A 22,601-nucleotide genomic window follows, 5' to 3' on the forward strand; every position below is an offset into this window, starting at 1 on the left:
ATGTAGGTGAGAATTTAAAAAGATTACTAAGTTGATGATTTAAGCACAGTCGCAATGCTAAAATGAAGGTGCATGTCAAGGTGAAACCGTCCATTAGTACATTAGCTAATTAGGAACAGGTAGATAAAAGTTATTGTTGCTTGTACTAATGTTTATAAGTACTAAGTTTATACAATTTTCAGTACTTGATGATACTTTTAGTAAGTACGTTTTGGAAAATACAGTTGAAAAATTAGATGAGAAGTTTATTTCAAATCTTTACTCAAACGTGTTCACCGTATCTCGTAATCGAGACTGATGTTGCGACAATCATTCTGTATCTGCAATTCGTACTAGCGCCATTTTAGTTATGTACGATAGAAAAGTTTTTTTATACATTGCTATGCAAAACCGGAGGCCCTACCTAGCACCTTTAAACCAAGCATTATTAAAATAAAAACAAGACAAAAGCAATGCCATACCGAATACCGACCGTTAAATAATTAGGTACATGACTATTTATAATGTTATAATGTTAAAAGTTAATTTAGATATAAAAATTATTTTAGAAAAAATTTTGATTAAAGATGATTTCATCGGACATGTCGTCAAATCCGTGCGTGCTCTTTCTCAGTTTTGCTGATTTCAAATGTCGAGATCTGATAGAAGGTTGGATAAACTTTTTTGAGGCAACTTTTTAAAAAAACATGAATTTAAAATTTATTTATTATTTTCATATTATATTTTAATATAATTAATTAAATTAATTTTTTATTTAAAAATTGCTTTGCATTTGATAATATTTAATTATATAAATATATTAAAAATATTAATTGTACATTTGCACTTTTATTATTCATCACTCACTGTCTTTATTTATTCTCTCTATTACCTGTATTCCTCCAAAGGTCTCAACAACAAACACACAATCAACATCACACACACTGTGCATGAACCAATGTACCACACACAATACATCTGAATTAATACATCACACAATGCATATGAATCAATTCACTAAATTCATTAATTCACCACACACAATGCATGTGTGATAGGCAAGGATTACTCTGCATTCAAACCTGGTTACTGTAACATCAGTGCCAGGAACATAAACCATTATGCACCATTGTGACATTTCAATTTTAATACTATGTCAATTTAGAAATTCTCGAGAAAGATAACTTCCAGATCAAAACCGGCCTAGAACCTGTGAAAAGCAAAGATAATCATTTCATCACATACCCATGGTCCATAGATACAAAATACTACACGGCCAACATAGATCTATTAACCACTGTTAAAAAGAAAATGGCCGATACGAGTGATGATGATAGTAGTGATGATGACGACGACGACGACGATGATAATGATGATAACAATGATGATATCATAGATAAACTGCCAAATTTGGAAGCTCTAGTAGTCTATTTTGATACATCAGAGGTGATGATGATGTTATTGATGATGATAATGATGTTAATAATGGCGTGATAATGATGATGATAACAAAAAGGATGATGATAATAATAACAATAATGATAATGATGATGATACAGTACTCTTCATACAAAGAAGCAATACAGTGCTGTCATAAAGTTAAAGACATGAACATTGAAATCAAACTTCTTGTATGCCAACAGTCTTGTCCCACTGATTGTATGTTTGTTTTCTACTTTGTTTGTTTCGCTTATGTTTTGTATGTTTGTACTTTGTATGCTTTGTATGTTTGTAATTTGTATGTTTCGTTTATGTTTGTACATTGTATGTTTCGTTTATGTGTTGTACGTTTTGAATAGGATGCTTTTGCTTTGCCTAAAATCACATTCTACTGATTGTATGTTTTGTGTTTTGTTTGTATGTTTACATTTTGCTATTGCTGTTGTTGTCTATGTGATTGATGATGGTAATGACAACTAATACTTAATGATGGTGACGTAATTTAATTAACTAATTTAATAATGTCATTTAATTAACTAATTAATTTAAATGACGTCATTTAATTAACTAATTAATTTATTGATGTCATTCAGTTAATTAAATTTCTGCAGGCGTTTCAAAGCAAGAAGTGTTGAGATGGTGCATTGATAATGGCTTTGAACTGATTGAGCTGGATGATGATGATGACGACGACGATGATGACGACGACGATGAAACACAAGGTTACAATGTATGTATGTATGTATGTATGTATGTTTGTATGTTTGTATGTATGTATGTATGTATGTATGTATGTATGTATGTATGTATGTATGTATGTATGTATGTATGTATGTATGTTTGTATGTTTGTATGTATGTATGTATGTATGTATGTATGTATGTATGTATGTATGTATGTATGTATGTATGTATGTATGTTTGTATGTTTGTATGTATGTATGTATGTATGTATGTATGTATGTATGTATGTATGTATGTATGTGTGTTTGTATGTATGTTTGTAATCATTTTAAAGACGATTTCAAAGAGACTCAGGGAGTTAGTAGGATTATCGAGGCCTTCAAGTGCACTACCTGGTCTAATATGAAAATTAAAGGTTTCTATATGTGTTGTCCACGCGTGTGTGTGCTTGTGTATGTGCGTGTTTGTGTGTGTGTGCGTGTCTGTGTGTGTGTAGGGTTAGAGGTTTCAGTATGTGTTCGTGTGTGTGTGTGTGTGTGTGTGTGTGTGTGCGCGTGTGGATGTGTAACAACATCTTTTATTCAATATCTTCACCAGATAAATCATCAATCCATCCAAGCACCTACATGCAAAAACTCATGACGGAAGTCCGCGGTGACGTCACTGCCGGTTGTCACGGCCACCGCGCAGTTACCAAAGATACTATAACCGCCACAACTACCACCACCGCCACCACCAACAACAACAACAACAATGATGATGATAACAATTGTAATAGTAGTGGTGATAGTAACGTAAATAATGATAAAGACTGCAATCACTTTTTGCCTGGTGATGAAGATGAAAAGGATAAGATGATGACTTTGAATGATGATGTGGGAAAATGTACAATTGACAGTACCACATATAACTTTGGCGACTGTTGTACTATCTCTACTATTACTACTACTACTACTACTACTACTACTACTGCTGCTGCTGCTGCTGCTACAAATAGCAATGAAGCTTGTAATAGCTTCAGTAATATTAGTAGTAGTAGTAGTAGTAATAATAATAATAACAAAAATAATGATGGGAATCTAGCCGGAGTTGTTGATCCGGCAGGTTTCAGAAATCCGGACAAGTTGATGAGCGGGAATCATGCTCTCAGTCAGTTTGCCAGATTTGTTGATTGGTTTGGGATTGATTGATGTTTGATTGATTGATTTCAGATGGATTGTTTGATTGATTTCGAATGGATTGATTGATTGGTTGGTTTTTGATGGATGGATCGATTCATTCTTAATTGGTTGGCTAATTTATTATGATCGATTTACTTATGTTCTGTCGGTTGGTTGGCTGATTGATTCATTGTTTTTGGGTTAGCTTATTGCCGACTGGCTAATTGATTTACTGTTGGTTGATTGATCTTTTGTTGAATGGTTGATTGATTGACTAGGCTTTTTGATTGATTGACTGATTGGCGTGGTTATCAATCAAATTAACAACTCCACAACCAAAATTTCGCAAAAATTCAGATTTTGTTTAACGATTTTCCATTCAAATGTACGTTTATAAATGTTCGTTTCTCTGTCCATTATAGGTGAGGATGAATTTGAGAAACTGTTTGAAAGCATTCCAAACATGAAAAGTAATTAGTATCAATTAATTTGTAATTAATTAATTAATCAATACCGTTATCAAAAAATTTTTAGCGATTGCTAATCTTCATTTGGAAATTTAATGCATTACTCTAGAGAATACCTAACACACACACACACACACACACACTACTCTCGAAAATACCTAACACACACACACGCACACACACACACACACACACAAAACTCGGTATAACAACAACATTATATAACGTTATACTACTTATAGCAACAACAACACAACATTATTAATTTTATACATTTTATAATTTTTTTTAATTTTATAATATGACGATCAAATCTCTGCTTCCTGCATTTCTTCACAACTTCAAGGACAGGCCAGCAGCCTACCATCAGACGAGCGGAAGAAGTACGCAGAAGAAATGGCGATGAGGTTCTGGCAGGCTATTGGCGGAGATATGAGTGAATTTGATGACTGTGATGTAGACAGTGATGAAGACGATTAAAATTGAAAGTTGCCTGTGATGACGATGATCAAGAAAGAGTTGCGACAATAGTGACGTATGGTAATGACGTATATGATTCAAAATTGCCATGCTAGCGTTGATTAACTGGAATATTCGCCTGATGATGATAGCCAAAATTGTGATGATAATATATAAAGGTTAAGATGATTAGAACTGCCGAGAACTTTAGGTTATATGATGACCGAATGATAAATTCAACGAACGGCGATTTTGTTTGGAAAATGTTAATTGAATTTAATGAATTTAATTAAGGATTAAATTGAATAACGGTGGTTAATGAGGTATATGGTGATAAAACTGTGATGACTATTGACATGTATATGAAATAATTGAAGTTGAACAATGATTTTGCTTTTTTGATTTTGCTTGAAAATTTAAGGAAAAAAGCTTGAGGCGATGAATAAAAATGACAAAGATTTTGAATGGTGTTATCAGAACGGAACAACTTTGTCATTCTAAGCACGATTGTTTTACTGAATTTTCTTCAAATTAATCAATTGAAATCTAGTTATTTGTATATTTGCTTCAAGTCGATAATTAGTAATATAAATTAACTGACTGGATTCCGGTTAACTAATTTTATGTTTATTTCAAAATATAATAAAAATAATAACAAGAATAATAAAGAATGAAGATAATGATAATAATATAGTGACGAATTTTAAATAGAAATATTTACTACAAAAATTAAGTCATTCTATTACTATGGTATTCACTATCAATGGAATATGACGATGATGTCTGGCTTATGATAAAATGTCTCACAGTTTCCCCATCATCATCATCAACATTTAGTAAGTAAGTCACTTCTTTAAAGACATCGCTTCGAGATAGCTGTTTCATTATTAATCATCAACATTATTATCATTATTATTATTATTACTACCATTATTCTTAGAAGTTGTCAATATAGCAAAAAGGTGATAATTATTTAAATTATTTGGTTAATTGCTAAATTTATGATAATAACATGATGATAATAATATAATATTATGATAATAACAAAATTATTTTGTTATAACTATAATAAAAAAATAATTAACCTCTTTAAAACGTAATTTTTGAAATAAATTGTGGCTAGGAGCGTTATCGTAGCCTATCTTAACCAAATATGACGTCACACCCAATGCCTCAATTCCTGGTAATTATAATAATTAATTCTTAGCAGCAACGTCTGGCATCGCTGTTGCGGTGACCGTGTTCGAATGCAAACAAATCTTAAAATTTTATAAATAGTGACCAATCATATTTAAGTTAAAAATCTAATCAGCCAATCATATCGCATCTTTCTGGGGTTACTGGCCAATCATATTTAAGTTAAAAATCTAATCAGCCAACCATATCGCATCATGAGTAGGCAGGTCTCCCGACCCCTCCCCCCACCTCTCATTTCCGCCACTGCTATCATAACTTCCAATTCAGCTGGTGATGATAATGATGATGGTTGTGATTGCAATGCCAATTAGAATTGTGTGGTTATTACGTATAAACAATAATAATAATAACAACAACAAAATAAATTGAATAAACATTTAATTAATAAAATTAAATAAAAATAAATGATTTATGATACCCTGGTGAATATCATCTGTGTTAATGAACAAATTTACATCTCCAATCATTGATTCTAAATGAAATAATAATAATAATAATAATTATTATTATTATTATCATCATCATTATCATCATACCTACTTCATCCTGTGTTGAATCAAAAAGCTTTTTATCCAGAACGATGAATGTGCATTCTATGATTTTAAAAATTGGTTGTTGTGAAAATTATATTAATTTATTTATAGTTTATTAATATTTATTTTTGTTTTTATAATTCTATTTTAATCATGTCGTCACCTCAAATCATTACCTATTCTCTCTTAACATTACATCATTATCTCACATCATATTAATTAACATTTGATTATCCCACTGTTATCTTCATCATCTTGCATCATTCACACTCACTCACTGTCCTTTTCCTCATCATTAATTATACTCTCTCTCTCTTTCTCTCTGACATCACATCACCATCACACTCACTATCATCATCTTCTCTCCAAGATTTCTGCATTGCATATTCATCTTGCAGACTCAGTGGCTCAGAGGCTGTCAGCTGTTGAATGCTCGCATCTTGCATCCAGCTGTGATATCTGAAAAGTTTTTGGCCTCAATTTCAATTTTTTTTTGGGTAGAATCCACTTCAATTATATGACAATAATGAACTGGGGCTAGATTTATTTTGTTATTATATAGAGTGATAGAGTTTATGTGTGCATCATACATACAAGCAAGTACACATATAATACATACACACATAAAAAAATATATACTGTATTGAAAATTATATGTATCTAAAACGAAACGCATGCTCCAGTCAACTTCAGTGTTTCTTAGTCATAGTACAGTACATGACAAAGTGATAAAACATAAAAATATTCATTTATTTTATTATATATTTTTAATTTTAATGAATAATATTATGAATGATGATTATCTAAAATGAACAAATAATGAATAACTAACAATTAAATTGATTAATTAATTTAATTAAAAAAAGTTATTGTGATGCAACCTGAGCACGTGGGTTTCTTGATAAGGAACCAAAATAACTTTGCCGCCAGTTATTTTAGTGTTTTTGTTTTTTTTCATTCTAAATTATAAAACGAATGGCGAAATAATGACAACTCTAAAATGATATTATTATAATCTAATTTTATTTAATTATTGTTAAAAATAATGTTTTACCACCACTAACTGCGAAAATTCGAATCTATAAAACAAATCACAACCAAACTGCAATCGTCTGATCGGCTGACTGGCTTGCATTTAAAAGTTGTCGTTAGGTAGCAGGAAGTTTCGAAGTTTACTGCGTTTTATTAAATATATCTGGCTGAAGTCATGCTTGGTTTGGTTGATCTTATTAATTTTCTCAACAAATTTTCCAAGTGTATGCAAATATGTTAAATAGGTCGACTGGTACTGTTAAGCAGTTGCCGGGCTCGACCATGACTAAAAACCTATCACCAGTGGCGTTCCTAGGGCCTTTGAGGCCCGGGGCGGAAATATTTGTGATGCCTTTCATAAATAAATAATATGTATTACATATACATAGATATTATATGGTGGATGTAATGATTATCTGCTTGGTCGTTGAAGTCAGTGTCATTGAGTTCGAAAGCATACCATGCTGTTCATCCCAAAGACCATCATATGGTCGCTTATTTGATGCAATGGCAAAAAGAAATGGTAACATATGTCTATACCTCTGCCAAGAAATTCATCGACAAAAACTAACCACAGACCATATTTTGTGGAAATTGATGGTCGCCGATGTCCAGAAAAGGATAAGGCACTTATTCTTTTTTTCATTTTTTAATTGGCTGATGATGCAGAAAATAAATGAAAAATGTTTTTTATTTTATGTTTTACAAAAATGCAATATACATAGATATAAAACATTTACACATGTCAGTACACATATGCCACAAAAATTTGATTCAGCTAATCGAAAAATATATTAAAACTGTTTTTTACGAGATTTTGCATCAGAAAATATTTGTATCGTTTCATCAAAGTTAATATTTCTCGCCACTGTGTTTTCAATTGACAGGATTGCTAAGCCGTTAAGTCTTGCTTGACTCATTGTCGAACGAAGATAACTTTTAATCAGCTTCAATTTTGAAAAGCTTCTTTCGCAAGAAGAAATTGAAACGCACACTGTCAAAAAAATCTTTAAAGCTAAATATAAGTTTGGAACTGACTCGTGTAAATCAATTTCTATTATATAGGTTAACATTTTCAGTGCAGACCATTTTTTAACATCATCTTTCTCAATTTTCCCTGCTTGAAAATGACGTCTTAATCGTTTAATTTCGGGTATCATTTCATTTTCTTCTAGTTCATCAAACGTTTCTGTCAGATTTGGTATCAGCTTTGAAAGTTCTTCTATCTCCATTCCAATAAGATGTAATGATTGAATGGCTGCAAATTTTACATATACATTTTGCATTGATTCTATCCTTTTTCTGAGATCTTGATAAAAATTATCAAGTGACTGAAACATTGATCGTCTCAATTCCTGTTTCAACGTTAAAGCTTCATCTTTACTTTCTTCTCCAGGCATAAGCGTTCTTTGACTTTTTCGACCCAATTTTTCTGTAGCTATTCCCATTTCTTCACAAATTTTTGTAGAAAATATCAATGCATTTTCAACCAATTCATCGCGACTCTCATGCAGAAAAAGTTTTAAGGTATCTAATTTTTTAATGGTTTTATCTAAACCAATTCCTTCTGTTTGCAAGTATTTTTGAGTATGATTGACTTCCTTAAGAGTACTGCTCCAGAAATGAAGATAAGCAAGAAATTTGAAATCTTGAATATTTTTCATTAAAATTTGAGCTGAACCTCTCGTATCTACAATTTCTGATGGATCACATAACTTTTCTAAAGCCTGTACCAACTTGCTGAAATGATTCATTACAGGTTTCACCACATGATATTGCTCACTCCACCTGGTTCCTGCTAGCCTTTTTGCAGTGATCCCGACTATTTCTGACAATATATCCCATCTATGAGTTGATGAAGAAAAGAAGTTGTAAATGCTTTCAATTGTTCCAAAAAACGTTACACAAGTTGGATTGCTTCCAAATGCGTGAACCCCGCTCAAGTTAAGTGAATGATTAGAACAAGGTACAAATAAAATTTTCTGATTTATTTGATGGATCCTGGCTTGTACCCCAGAATGAACACCTGACATTACCGAAGCATTGTCATAACCTTGGCTTCGACATAGGTTTATGTCCAAACCCTCTTCATCAATAATATTTACAATTCTTTGTGTGATATCAATAGCCTTCTTTCTGGCAAGAGGAAAAAATTCTAAAAATGATTCTCTTACCTCTACATTTTTGTTTTTTATATGAACATATCCAATAATCTCACTTAATTGGTCTTGGTGAGATATATCAGGTGTTGAATCAAACATTATCCCGTAATACTTTGCTTGCTTTACATCATCAATAATTTTCTGTTTCACAGTATCTCCCAATATAGAAATAAATCCATTCTGAATTTTAGGGGAAAGATATGAAATCGTGTTTCCTGCCATGCTATGTTGGACCCTCACTAAATGTTCTTTTAAGACAAGGTCGTAGTGTGAAATTAATTCAACTAACTCTAAGAAATTGCCTTTGTTGTTAGAAAAGTCATCTTCTCTGTGGCCTCGAAAAGGTAAATTTTGTTTTGCTAGAAACATGGTGACATCCAATAAGCGGTGTAAAATGTCATTCCATTTTTTAGTTTCCAGTTCTCGATTTTCTTGATGAATGGCATCAATGGTTTTATTAAGATTCAAACTTAGTTCTAATGTTTTCCATTTTTCATGATTGTTTAAGTGAATTTCAGAATTTTCGTGATGTGAAATCTTAGGGTTTAGTTTCCACCAATTATTAAACCCTGTAACAAATTTTGAAAAATTATTACTTTCTTTATCACAAGCAGCAAAAAGTCGACAACAAAAGCAAAATAAACATTTCTCGGAAGGAGAATAAACCATCCACTTTCTGAGAACTTTTTCACCATTTGGAAGATGCTTGAAGAACCAATGCTTTGTCAACTGTCGAGTTAGACCCTTTGCTTGCTTCCCTACTCTTTGAACCACTCTAAATGGACCATTTTTGTTCTGGAAATATTCACTCTTTAGTTTTACTATACTGATTCTGATGTTATCTGATAACGGAATTGTCCAATTTCCCACATCACAATTTAAAAAAATATCATTTTCACTAGAAAAATTGATTTCATCCTCGCATTGTTGGTTTGACGTTTCAGTTTCGGTGGTTGTTTTTCCTTGGCCAGATTCTACGGTTGTATCTAAATCAGTCTGCTGACTTGATGAACTAGCAATAATGGATTCTGGTTTGGCAACTTGGTTAACAAATTTAAGCATTGATCCAGACAGAGCTTCGGTTTCTTCCCTTCTACTTTTCAAAATTTTTCGTTTTTGTGCTCCACTTGGATGATGTCTCTTCATGATCACGTATCTATCTACAAGTTGATAGTGTTTTAATTCTAATAATTTATTTTAACTTCAGGGCTTAAAATATAATTTAAAAAATTAAAAGTGAAAAAAAATGGTGTAACATCAGTCACGTAAACCGAGGAGAACAGATATCCGTCTTTACCTATCAACACTTTTTGTACCTTAGATTTAAACTAGTGAGTCAGTACCGGTGGGTGAAAGTATATTTTCTGTTTTTCTTACCTGAAAGATAGTAGTTATATTTAAACTTATTAAAGAAGAGATTGATAAATATATAAATAAAATTTAAAACTCACTCTAATAAACCAAACGGAACAGACAACAAAAAAAGTTTGAAAAAGCCGACTCGTCCAAAAACTATATCAACCAATCACATTCAAGTATAATGATGTCAATGTCCGACTAAAAATAGACGTGGATTACCAATTCGGCCAGGATTTTAAAAAAGCGTTTATTCTTACTAAGTATATGCATTACTACAGATTATTTATAAATAAATATATTAAAAAACACAAAATCACGTCTATACACTTACTAAATTAATAAATTATTTAAAAATTTTCGTAATTGGCTTTTTGAAGATCCCCTCCAAATCGGAGACCCAGGGCGATCCGACCCCCTCGCCCCCCCTCGGTACGCCAGTGCCTATCACCCGCTTTCATGTGGCATATACCAAACAACAAAAATCCCAGAAGAGTTCAAAAACTTTTGCAACTGTAAAGAAATTTTAACTCATGAGGTGTCCCAGATCTTTCCAGTCTTCAAATAATCCTTACCACATCAATATCGATTGCGATTTGTGGACGATCGTTTAGCAAGTTGAAATTAATTTCTTTCTACATATATCTAAGATCAACATTGGGACAAGATCGCTTGAGTGACATTGTATTTTTAAACGTGGAAAGAGAGGAATATATGAAGTTAATTATTTTAAAGTAATAATTGATGTGCTCCGTGACAATAATCCAACGTTAAACTTTGTAAAGATACCTACATTCAATTTGAAATAATATTCAAAAGCGCGCGTCTTGTTATTAATGGACAATTTTTGGTGTGAACATCAGTTATATTTTAGAGAGCTGTATAAGCCGTTTAAGCTGCTTTTGTTAACATTTTGGTCAGATTAATTGAAAAATAGTTTGTGCGTGTGCGTGTGCGCGCGTGTGCATTAATTAGAAATTAAGCGATTATATATAGTGAAAAAAGTTAGTCTTAAAAAGATTCTGAAAACTTCAAAAAAATATTGAATATTATAGGAAAATATACAAAACAACATCTAAATAAAAGCAGCTTTCAAAAAATCTGCCCGTTTTGTCGGTATGCAAAGAGTTTCATAACATCATTCTATGCCAAAAATTATCAAAAATAAATCATTCACATAGAAATTTTGTTACATTCAAATTTAACTCTAACAAAAATGTTTATTGGAGGAGGCTTCATCCTTAAAAGTTTAGGATAGTTACGCCACTGGTTTCACATATTAGGAATGGCCTCACATAAGACGCAATTTTCTTTTAGACAAGACTCTCCCGCAAGGTACACTGCAGAAAAAAACATTCCCTAAATGATTAAAATGTTCAATTGTTTAATATCTTTGATTTTTATAACCTCTTCACTGATTTGATACTGTCTAAGTGAAAATAACACTTAGAAATAATTCCTAATTTTTAAATGTGTTTCAACATATTGTATAATTTTAATTGGTTCACCTATAGAACAAAACAACACCATCCTAATCGCCACATTAACAAAATCACTTTTTTCATACGTAACATTTTTAAATTGCTAAATTTTATGATTCCGTTCGTGAACATTTTAAAAACCAATTTTTATTTTAATTCAATCAATTAGTCATTAACTTTCCTGAAGATGAATTAAAAAATCTCGCATCTTAAATCAAAAACCTCACTTGGAAGTGACAGCAAAGCGACACAACTTTCAGGAACCATATCTAACCACATATTATTTATCATCGTCATAGAATTATTCGGACCAAACCAGTAGAAATTTCCAGATCCTGACTGTCTGTCTTCTCTTGAACCGCCAGTCCATGCCACAATGTTATCGGCTAGTTGACGGCACCCGGCTGAAATTATTCACGTATCAATTCATAAAGCTTTTAGATGAAATGCTAGAGAACAGAAAAGTATAGTTATACTATTTTTGTTACGGCTATGGTTAAATTTAACAAAATTCCCATGTAAGTTTTATGAAGTGTGGTCTCAAATTGTTGTAGCACTTCAAAAAGCAACAATGTTTTTAAAATTTGATTAAAAAATACACGTTTCCGTATGGTAATTATGCTGACAATGTGGAAAAAGCTAAGCGAAGAAGGGTGTCAATATTTTCTCTGAAAATTCCTAAGCCCCACAGAAAATTCTGGCTACGTCACTGGTAGAAAATAAACTTAAGAGGACGCAGAAGATTATAGTTGCGTATAATTTAATTGTTTAAGAAGGTACCGGATATAAACTAACTCATTAAAATGCTTAAAAACGCAAAAAAATCAATTCTTTAAAATGTGGTATGAGGAAGTTAATTAATTTTAAGTTAAAATTCTGAAAAGACGTTTAAAGCGTACGTCCAAACTTGGATACAAAATTGATGATGTACGTAGCTTTTTTAAGATTGTCAACCTTTACCATGAAGGCCATTGGGGCTATCATATTGCAGAAATCCAACCCCATTTTCCAGGGATATTTGGTCACGGTGGTCAAATTAAGCAGCTTCAGACATGTTTTGTAATCCGGGGAGTATATGAATCCATAAGGACATATTCCTGAATGGGATGGGATGTTCTTCTGGATCATTATATGAGTGTATAATATTATAACATTCAAGTTTAAAATTTAAATGTTGTGGATAATTTATCGCTTTAAAAAATTGTTTATATTTAAATTTTGATTTTACGACAAGTCGAAAAATTAGCAAGAAAAAAGAAAATGAGAATAATCGTTTTATCGGATGTTATTGTAGTTTGTTTACGATTTTGAAATTATTGAATTTACTCACAGTGACAAACTTCATGTCTAAAGTTTTTTAAATCAAATTTTAGTTAATAAAACAATGAAACTCACGGACCAAATTTTCTGAAACTCAAGCATCCAGTGGCAAAATTAATTTCCGACCAGGTTTCAAAAATTTCACACCTGCCATCTGCCGGATAATAATTCCCCGCCAAGCAGTTGAACTGCCGATTAGTTTGACAAGCAAGACAGCAATCAGTTTCGCTGGTAGTCAAGTAGGTAAGGTTCCTGCCAGTGATACAGTCATAAGGAACATTGATCGTGTTATCAGTGTAGATGTACCTTCCTGGTTTGAATAATTTATAAGAAGGGATACGTAGAAACATGATGGTTTTGATGAAAACCAGGTACAACACTTTCTTCAAACTTAGAATCATTTTAAAGTCGTTTATTTTAGCTCTTACTCTAAATGAATAGCATGTTTGAGACAAGATGGGTTAAACTTTAACGAATTGCTGATCATGAGATATGAAAGAAAACTTAAATAGGAATTTATCAAAACCTGATATATTTATCTTTCACCTAGGCAACAAACAACAATATATCACCAGTTGTTCGTGTTTAAACATCATCCAGACCATTCTTTGCATGGTGGAAACAATGCGGTTTTGATCCGTTGCTGTTTTTTATTGAAAGTGAATCAAAGAGAAGCTTGCATCCGAAAGGAAGTAGGCAATGACAATTGGAGTAATGGTTTTGCTATTCGTTTTTAGCATGACCCATAGTAATGTAATGTTGTTGTAACGTTGGTTTATGTGTGCCGGGCAGTTTTTATTCCGAAATTTTTGTCACGCTTTCAGCAGACTTAAGCATGCATGTGACGTGTGTGATTTGTATTTGTGTGTGTATTTTTGTTGCTTCTGAATTTGTGTTCACTTTTGTGTAAAATAATGTTTGTACAACTTATCCTACACATTTGAATTTGTTTACATGTGTGACTCTGACTGTGTGTGTGTGTGTGTGTGTATGTTTGTGTGTGTGTGTTTAAAAGTGTAGACGTTTGAATATGTGACACTTTCATTAAATCAGTGGAGTGAATGCTTCGACCGATAGCGTATAGACTCTTCATTGTTGATGAGTAAGAAATTTGATACAGACATAATGCTTTGTTCTTTAAGCAAAGCATTCATTATTGTACGACATGCAAGTTTTTAAAAATGCAATAACTTTCCTATACTTGTTGAGACTTGTTTTGGTGAACCTTGCGGTGAACGCTTTAGTGAACGTCTTGGTATCATTCATGGATCTAAAACAAAGAAATGAGCCAGCTCCAGTTGGGCAAAAACTGGAACATCCTCCATCAACACGTGCCAGTTTTTGTCCAATCATTTGCATTCGCAAAATAAAATAAAACATCTACTGGACATACGCTGGCACAAAATCCAGCCGTCCACAGCAAAGATCGATTCACTGAAATATCTTTATAAAATAACTCAATTTTTAACCAGTATGTATTTAAATAAAAGTTATATTCAATAAAAATATTCAATTAAGTTGTTAATTTTTCTGGAAAAAATAACTCGTTGATAATGTTATACTGCAATAATTCAGTTGGCGGCAATGCTTTTAGTGATAATCGTTATATCAATTTATATATAGATCGTGAATACTTCGGCTGAATACAGTGTGTGTACATTCATAATAATGTACATTTGCTCGTTGTTCCGAAATAAAACCTGCTTATATATAATATAAATAACATAATAATATGTATGTTTTGGCACTTCTCTGAACTATCAACTGTGCAGTGCCAAGATTGTAGCAGTTTAATAAGAATAAAAATAAACTTGATCATGTTTATCCAATTCAACGCAGAAATAAATTTTTTGTTAATTAATTATTTGATAATTAATTAATTAATTAAAAACGAAAACATGAAGAAAATACTTTCGTACGTCAAATCGGAATTAATTTCCTACGCCGAGAACACTACAATAAGGGGCTTGCCTCGTTTCGTAAAGTCCAAGGACCCCTTCCTTAAGGCCATCTGGCTGATGTTTCTTCTTACCTGTACTACAGCATTGACTGCTTTTTTATATTTTGCCGCGGTTAAGTTTGCCAGTTGGCCAATCTTGACTAAATACGGTGAAATGGTATGTTTCTAATTTAAATAATTAATTTTTTTGTAATAATTTTACTAAAATTACAGATTTGTCAAAATTGACTAGTTTGGTAAATTTTATGATATTTCCACGTAAGAATTCAAACAATGTTTAATTTTCAAATTAATAACTCAACAGCATATATAGATGAATAACTTTTGGATTAATAGGTAGATGGATGGATAAAATTCCCGGATGTCACAATATGCAACTTAGATACATTCGCATTCGGCTACCCGGATATTCTACCAATCCAACTATATTTTTTTCTGTTATTAAAAAACAAGATGACAATATTGCAACAAATGGTGAAAAATAAAAATTTCAGCGAGTTACAGGCCCAGAAGTTATTTGATGAATTGCACTCAGTTCCCGGTTACATACTCAATTTACCGAAAAACTCCGATGTGAACAGGGATTGTCCAGGATTCATCCTTCAATGTAGCATTCACCTAGGCAATTGGCCTGACGATAGCATAGACTGCTTAAATTCTTTCGAAAAACACTGGAATTCAAACTACTACACCTGCTACACCTTGAGGACAAGTAAGCTGCAACTCTCAAGCACCAACACATCGGTCAAAGGATTGAACTTAGTTTTGAACGTTGGACCACCCAATCTTTTCCAAATCCCATACCTACATTCTTTCACACGGTCTCAAGCCAGAGGAGTTCAGGTGAATGTGCACAGCTCTGGCACCCCAGCAAGTCTCAAGAATGGATTCAGTGTGGCCCCAGGAACTGAAAACATAGTTACAATCGTCCAAACAGAGAAACAACGATTGAACAAACCTTACCATAAGTTTGTATATTTTTATTTAAAATCTGTTGTATAATCGAAATAACTCAATTTATTTTTATCAATATGCTATCACAATAAATTGCTACCATTCAGAGAGGGATGTACTCATGAAACGAGCTTAAAAGTCTCACCTAATGAACGCTATACACGCGATTCTTGTGTGGATTTCTGCAAACAGGAGAATATACTGAAGAACTGCGGGTGTGTGTCTCCTTACTTGGGCGTTCCTCTCTCTTACGTGCACACGACTGACATGTGTGGCAACTTCTCATTGAATCACTCTCTTATTCTCCAAAACAAATTTGACGTTTCCCTGTTGAATAAAAATGTTTATGATAATTTCCGTTGTTCCGAAAAGTATCTTAAAGGATTTTGCAACTACAACTGTTTGAATCCTTGCGATGAAACTTTATACGAAACTTACTTGTCTACGGCAGCCTGGCCTCAGTATTCATTCCAGTTCGGATTTTTTGAGAAATATATTTACAAGATGAACTGCACTAAAACCAACTCTGGAGTAGCCGCAAGGTATGAATATTACACGAACATATTGGAAAGATTTTATCAGCTGGGCGACGTTTATTCCGAACTTTCCAGCATAAATGTGAATGAATCGGAGCTAAAACAAATCCAAGAATCTTTCCTGACGATAAAATTTCTAATCAAAGAGGATTTTCCGTACTACAGCATGGAACAGGGTGCCTACACGTGGGATACGGTGGTTGGAGTTATTGGAGGGATGCTTTCCCTCTGGCTAGGGATCTCTGCGGCTACTGTCGTTGAACTGGTTGAACTGGTTTATAATGTGCTGAGAAAAATTTGTTATAAAAAGAGAAAAGTTATTACCGCTATTGTGTAATTCCAAATGTGATTTCATGCACTACATGAAACATGCATGTAGTCAATGGGTGAAATACTTATATATTACGCTTACATTTTTAAATTGAAAAACCATTTTTTACTATTTTTTAGAACTATAAATGATTTTATTTTGATTGTTGTTCAAGTTTTTAATGTTACTTTTAACTTTCCTGTTGTGTCATTAAGTTTCTAACTGTTATGGTGTTTTTTGAATCATGACAGTTTTTGAAAGTTTAAAAGAAAAAAAATAATTAACCTGAGAAATATTTTGATAAAATTTATTATAAAATTCACAAAGTTCTCCTACCTTATTAAAAAATAGGTTGTGGCTCTCCGGATGAACATTTCTACTGTTGATACCTAAATAAATCGTCTTAGCTGCTAGATAATTACAATCGAGGAGAAGTTTATTTTAACTTTTTCATAACAAGTTTTCTGATTTGTTTCGAAAACAACATTAACAAAAATTATTTAACAATTGTGGAACAAACCAGCTGGAAAAAAATTTAAATAAAAAATGGCACCCAACTTCATCAACCGGATTAAGTTTTATTCACAATAAAATGTTCAAAACAGGAAAATTTATTTATCAAATTAACTCATTTACATGCATTCAACAGCAAACAATTGTCTCATTTAAAATTAATTAAAGAGTAAATGAACTATAATTACAATTTCAATTATAATTAGTAATATGGCCAGCACTTATTGATTCAAATGCAAATATTAAATAGCAACCAGGCTGTTTCAAATCAATTGATGAAATGTTGGTTTCTATCTGAACGTATACATCAAAGACACATTTTTTTTATTTAAATTTTTTTTCTTAAGAGCAAAAACTCAAACGAATGAATGTTCAGAAAAATATCACAAATACGTACCTATAACAAAACGCTTGAAAGTATTTACATGTATCAATGTTTCTCAATCTCTTCTTTCGTCCATTTTTTGGCCAATCTTTATATATTCATAACCGTAAAAGGGGTAAAAACTACCTAGGCATTTCAATTTTTGTATCTTCGTCCAGATTTAACTTTATTTCACTCTTACCTCTTCTTTTGTTTCTTTTTTTAAATCTATCCTTTTTTCCTTTTTATCTTCTTTCACTCCTTCACTCGATTCCACTTGAGAAGATTTCTGTAGAGGTCGGAGCTGATGAACCTGGCGTAGGAGTCTTTTTCCATAAGGTACTCCACCCTTCTTTGAGCTCTATCGAACATGGTTCGTGAAGGCCGCTGTAGGTTGTCTAGCGTTTCTTCTCGTGTAGTTGAGTCAATGTTGATCTGTGGTTGGTGGTGGTGTGTGGTGGTTGTGTGTGGTTGTTGTGAAATGTGTGGTGGTTGTGTGTGGTTGTTGTGAAATGTGTGGTAGTTTTGTGTGGTTGTTGTGAAATGTGTGGTGGTTGTGTGGTAGTTGTTGTGTGGTGGTTGTGTGTGGTTGTTGTGTGGTCTGTGGTAGTTATGTGGTAGTTATGTGGTAGTTGTGTGGTAGTTGTGTGGTGTTTGTAGTGGTGGTTTTTTGAGTCGTGTGGTATGTTGCGGTGGGGACTAGAAATCTTTCCATGTACCAGAATTTCATAACAATGAAGAAAAACCTGGTGAGGTGCTTTTAGCGACACGAACTCCATGAAGATTTTCTGACAAGCTGATGCGATGGCTGCCTCATCATTGCTCTGTTGTTGTTGTTGTGTCATAATTGACATTCACTCATTCATTCATTCATTCTTTCAATTATTCATTCATTCGTTCGTTCGTTCGTTCGTTCGTTCGTTTGTTAGTTCGTTCGTTAGTTCGTTCTTTCGTTTGTTTTTTCATTCATTCATTCTTTCATTCATTTATTCATCCGAGAATTCAATCAACCAGCCTGCCAGCCAATCAACCAACCAACCAATCAATCAGGACAATTCACATAATAAACAAAAATGTCTTTTGACTGAAAGCCTTTTGAAAAATTATAGTCATATATTAATACATATACGCATACATTCGGACACATACAAACAAAGAACATACAGGTGTTTGTGGTGAATACTATACATTCATATAAAAAAAACAATTGTACACACACAAACAAACAAACAAACAAAACCACACACACACACACATACATACATACATACATACATACATACATACATACATACATACATACATACATACATACATACATACATACATACATACATACATACATACATACATACCATATTCTTCAAATTTTCGCAGGCGACCCAAAACTCAAAATTCTCATCACTGAATTCCGATTTTAAAAACTGCCTGAAACACTCCTGGCCATCTTGCAAGTAAATTATATTATATACCTATAATTATTTAATTATAATATAATTATTTATATTATTATTATTATCATCATATTTTTAGAATTATCAATAATAGAAAATTTATTAAACTCATCATCATTTAAATTAGAGAGTTCATTTTATTTATAGCTGTGATCCATGATTTGGCTTGAGGATAAGATTCTTGTTTTTAGAATAGTTGTAAACTGCAACGGTGTATTTTGGATAGCATAGCACGTGTCATAATTAAATATTTTCTTAATTTCTAGCCAATTAAATATATTAATTGATTAATTAAATTTAATTAAATAATTTAATCAAAGGGACTTTTTAATTTTAAGTTTCGAAAATTCAGTACACTAGTAGTAAACGGAAAATTTGAAATGAAAAAAAAAATAAATAAAATCCAGATCATAACTTATAACCAATAACATATAACATATAACCAATCACATATAACATATAACCAATCACATATAACATATAACCAATCACATATAACATATAACCAATCACATATAACATCACAAAGCACATATAACATTACAATCATAGCAAAACCACACATTAAATATACAGTAACATCACCAACCACATATAACATTAACAATAAAATATAGCATCACCAATCCCATATAACATAAGCAACATAGCAATACCACATTGTAACAATACAATACAATACAATGCAATACAATACAATGCAATATTATACATGACAATACAATACATGACAATGCAATACAATACAATACAATACATACAAATACCCCGAAATACAAATTTCTAACTTTTATCTGCCATAAGATCTTCAAATGAGTCTGACCATTTCTCAATGGAAGATTTGCCGCTGCTGCTGCTGCTGCTGCTGAAGTTTTCAACAGTTTTGTGGTTTGTAGTAACGATGCTGGCGTTTTGTTGTTGTTGTAGTTTGCTGAAGTGCAGCAAGTTGTGGGAGGTTTTCTTCGTAAAGACGTTTTGGATTTTGCTTCGTACGTCTTTTCGTCTGATAACGAAAGGTTAAAGGTTAAAGGTTACTCTCTCTCTCTCTCTCTCTCTCTCTCTCTCTCTTTTGCGCTTGCTTTAGAGGTTTCAGCGACAAACACACACAGGGTAAATAAAAACCACGCATCATACACATTGCATATGATAGACGGGAATCTTTTTGTATTCGAACCCAGTCACTGCAGCACTAAGACAAGGCTCCTTTAATCATTGAGCCATCGCGCCGTCCCAATTGTTATCACGTGATCATCATTTAATGTTATTATCATCAACGTTTTGAAACTTTCATCTTCTTAAGCATCATCTATTCATCGTCATCGTCGTCATCATCATCGTCATCATCATCATATCCATCATCATCATCTTCTTCTTCTTTTTCATCATCTTCATCCTCATCATTGTCATCCTCATCATCGTCATCACCATCATCGTCATCATAAGCTTCTTCTTCCTCATCATTTTCCTCCTCCTCCTCCTCATCATCATCATCTTAATCGTCATCATCATCATTGTCTTCATCATCATCTTCATCTTCATCATCATCATCTTCTTCATCCTCATCATCGTCATCATCGTCGTCATCGTCGTCATCCCCATCAGCACTTACAAATTTCTCTTGCTAGTTTCTGGCGACAAAATGGCATTCGTCAGCACGTTGCTTTCGTCTGATTTTTTCTGCGATGTTTGTTTGTATTGAAAAATTTGAAAAAAATATTTTTCTCCTATTCATTCTTATCATTTTTCTCAATGCATTGATCCTTTTTTTTATTTAATTTAAAATCAGCGCTTAAATAAAACTATTCTGCTTCGTTTTCATTGCTACGATTAATTCATTTCTCAGTTAATTGTCAGGGCCATCAACACGAGATAGACCGGATGGGATCTCTATGCATTCGAAGCCGGTTACTACGACAGCAGCACTAAGCACCCTAACCATTAGACCATCTCGTCAGCACCTGTTACCACTGAAATATTTTCGTTTGACAGTTTAGTTGATGTGTACTATCGACTAATGTTGTTCCGCCATTGTGGTTGGTATTTATGAATAGCAATGTTGGAGCAGTGCTAAAATCTAAAATCTAATATCTATCCACTACTTTATCGTGTTGCAAACAAACATTAAAGGAATAAACAGAAAAACAAACAAACGAACGAACGAACACATACACACATACGTCCATACGGAAACACACAGACAAACAAAAGCATCTACTCTTTATAAACAATGTTCAGTTCATAAAACATTCCTTTAAAACAACTCCAATGCAAAGTATAGTATTTCAAATGGCATTTTAGAAATAATAAAATGTTTTTATTTAACTCGACACATCCTTAAAAAGAGCAGCACTAACATCCTTGCCATCACTGTTTCCGTCGTCATTTCCGGTACTCTTGCTCCTACGCAAGGGATGCCAGAACCGGTGCAGACGTGTTTTGCCGCGTTTGCAAGGCGCGGCCTGAAATTTCGCTGGCTGCTGATTGGCTGCTGAGTGTTTTGACGTCACCTTGTTAGGAAGTGGGGATGTGTATGTTTTCGTGAGTGGCAGCACTGATGGTGGTATGGAGGATAGAGATGCTGAGTTAGTTTCACCGGAAGTAGAAAATGATGGCGACGTGACTGCAATCGGTGGAAAAATTGTAGATGTGGGAGGGTTTAAAGATGGACTCGATTGTGATTGGCTGGTATTTTTGGTAAGATTCGTCTGCTCTGAGTCCGTGTGTTCTAATTTGTTGAACTTTCTTTCGTAGGGCAGTTGGGGGTTTTGAAGCTGGTCTCGAACGTCTTCAAAGTGGTCTTGAAAATGTTGTCTCTGCTTCTGTTGCTGTACTCTTTTGGAGACGGCATTCGACGAACTGGTCTCAAGTCTACGGAGGTCGCGAACAATGTCATTAGTTGAATCTGATTCGTTGAAGTCATCTGACCCTGCTTTCATTCCCAACTCTGAGTGGAGGCTGGTTAGTGAATCGTGAAATGGCAGCCAATCAAACATTAAGGTTTGATTGACGGACGGGCTGAAAATTCTGTGCTTGTCCAATAGAAACTCTCGTTTTTCATCAATCGAGGGGGGCACAATTTTTGATAGAAAAGATTTCCTGGCTTCAAGTTGTTGAAGGTTTGACGTCGATTGCTGCTGCTGTAGAGGCGAATGAATAAATTGTTGTTGCTGTTGTTGTTGATGTTGTTGATGATGTTGTTGTTGTTGCTGTTGTTGTTGTTGTTGCTGTTGTTGTTGTTGTT

General features: G+C 33.1%; 5 protein-coding genes across 5 annotated transcripts; 2 read left to right on the forward strand and 3 right to left on the reverse strand.

Annotated features, from left to right (window-relative positions):
* Window positions 1–581: 581 nt before the first annotated feature.
* On the forward strand, window positions 582–4,209 carry HELRODRAFT_178800 (hypothetical protein; the record flags this gene model as incomplete). Its single annotated transcript, XM_009027683.1, has 5 exons — window positions 582–648; window positions 1,145–1,303; window positions 2,031–2,141; window positions 3,186–3,251; window positions 4,076–4,209. 5 exons carry the CDS (start codon window positions 582–584, stop codon window positions 4,207–4,209), a joined length of 537 nt encoding a protein of 178 aa, XP_009025931.1.
* A 1,028-nt stretch (window positions 4,210–5,237) lies between these two features.
* Window positions 5,238–6,876, reverse strand: HELRODRAFT_157613 (hypothetical protein; the record flags this gene model as incomplete). Its single annotated transcript, XM_009027684.1, has 6 exons — window positions 5,238–5,368; window positions 5,569–5,652; window positions 5,804–5,857; window positions 5,922–5,978; window positions 6,268–6,377; window positions 6,800–6,876. The coding sequence occupies 6 exons, from the start codon at window positions 6,874–6,876 to the stop codon at window positions 5,238–5,240; spliced, it is 513 nt and encodes a 170-aa protein (XP_009025932.1).
* A 4,864-nt stretch (window positions 6,877–11,740) lies between these two features.
* Window positions 11,741–13,670, reverse strand: HELRODRAFT_178802 (hypothetical protein; the record flags this gene model as incomplete). Its single annotated transcript, XM_009027685.1, has 4 exons — window positions 11,741–11,827; window positions 12,172–12,353; window positions 12,849–13,046; window positions 13,349–13,670. The coding sequence occupies 4 exons, from the start codon at window positions 13,668–13,670 to the stop codon at window positions 11,741–11,743; spliced, it is 789 nt and encodes a 262-aa protein (XP_009025933.1).
* Window positions 13,671–14,434: 764 nt separating this feature from the next.
* HELRODRAFT_178803 (hypothetical protein) lies at window positions 14,435–17,422 on the forward strand (the record flags this gene model as incomplete). The annotated part of the gene is made up of 5 exons (XM_009027686.1): window positions 14,435–14,566; window positions 15,174–15,386; window positions 15,566–16,197; window positions 16,291–16,993; window positions 17,381–17,422. 5 exons carry the CDS (start codon window positions 14,435–14,437, stop codon window positions 17,420–17,422), a joined length of 1,722 nt encoding a protein of 573 aa, XP_009025934.1.
* Window positions 17,423–18,161: 739 nt separating this feature from the next.
* HELRODRAFT_86160 (hypothetical protein) lies at window positions 18,162–20,188 on the reverse strand (the record flags this gene model as incomplete). Its single annotated transcript, XM_009027650.1, has 4 exons — window positions 18,162–18,341; window positions 18,653–18,730; window positions 19,262–19,353; window positions 20,149–20,188. Coding segments are annotated over 4 exons (390 nt in total), but the record flags the coding sequence as incomplete, so codon positions are not given.
* Window positions 20,189–22,601: the final 2,413 nt, after the last annotated feature.

The sequence above is a fragment of the Helobdella robusta genome (assembly GCF_000326865.2).
Source record: "Helobdella robusta unplaced genomic scaffold HELROscaffold_50, whole genome shotgun sequence".
In the NCBI taxonomy this organism is placed as follows: domain Eukaryota; kingdom Metazoa; phylum Annelida; class Clitellata; order Rhynchobdellida; family Glossiphoniidae; genus Helobdella; species Helobdella robusta.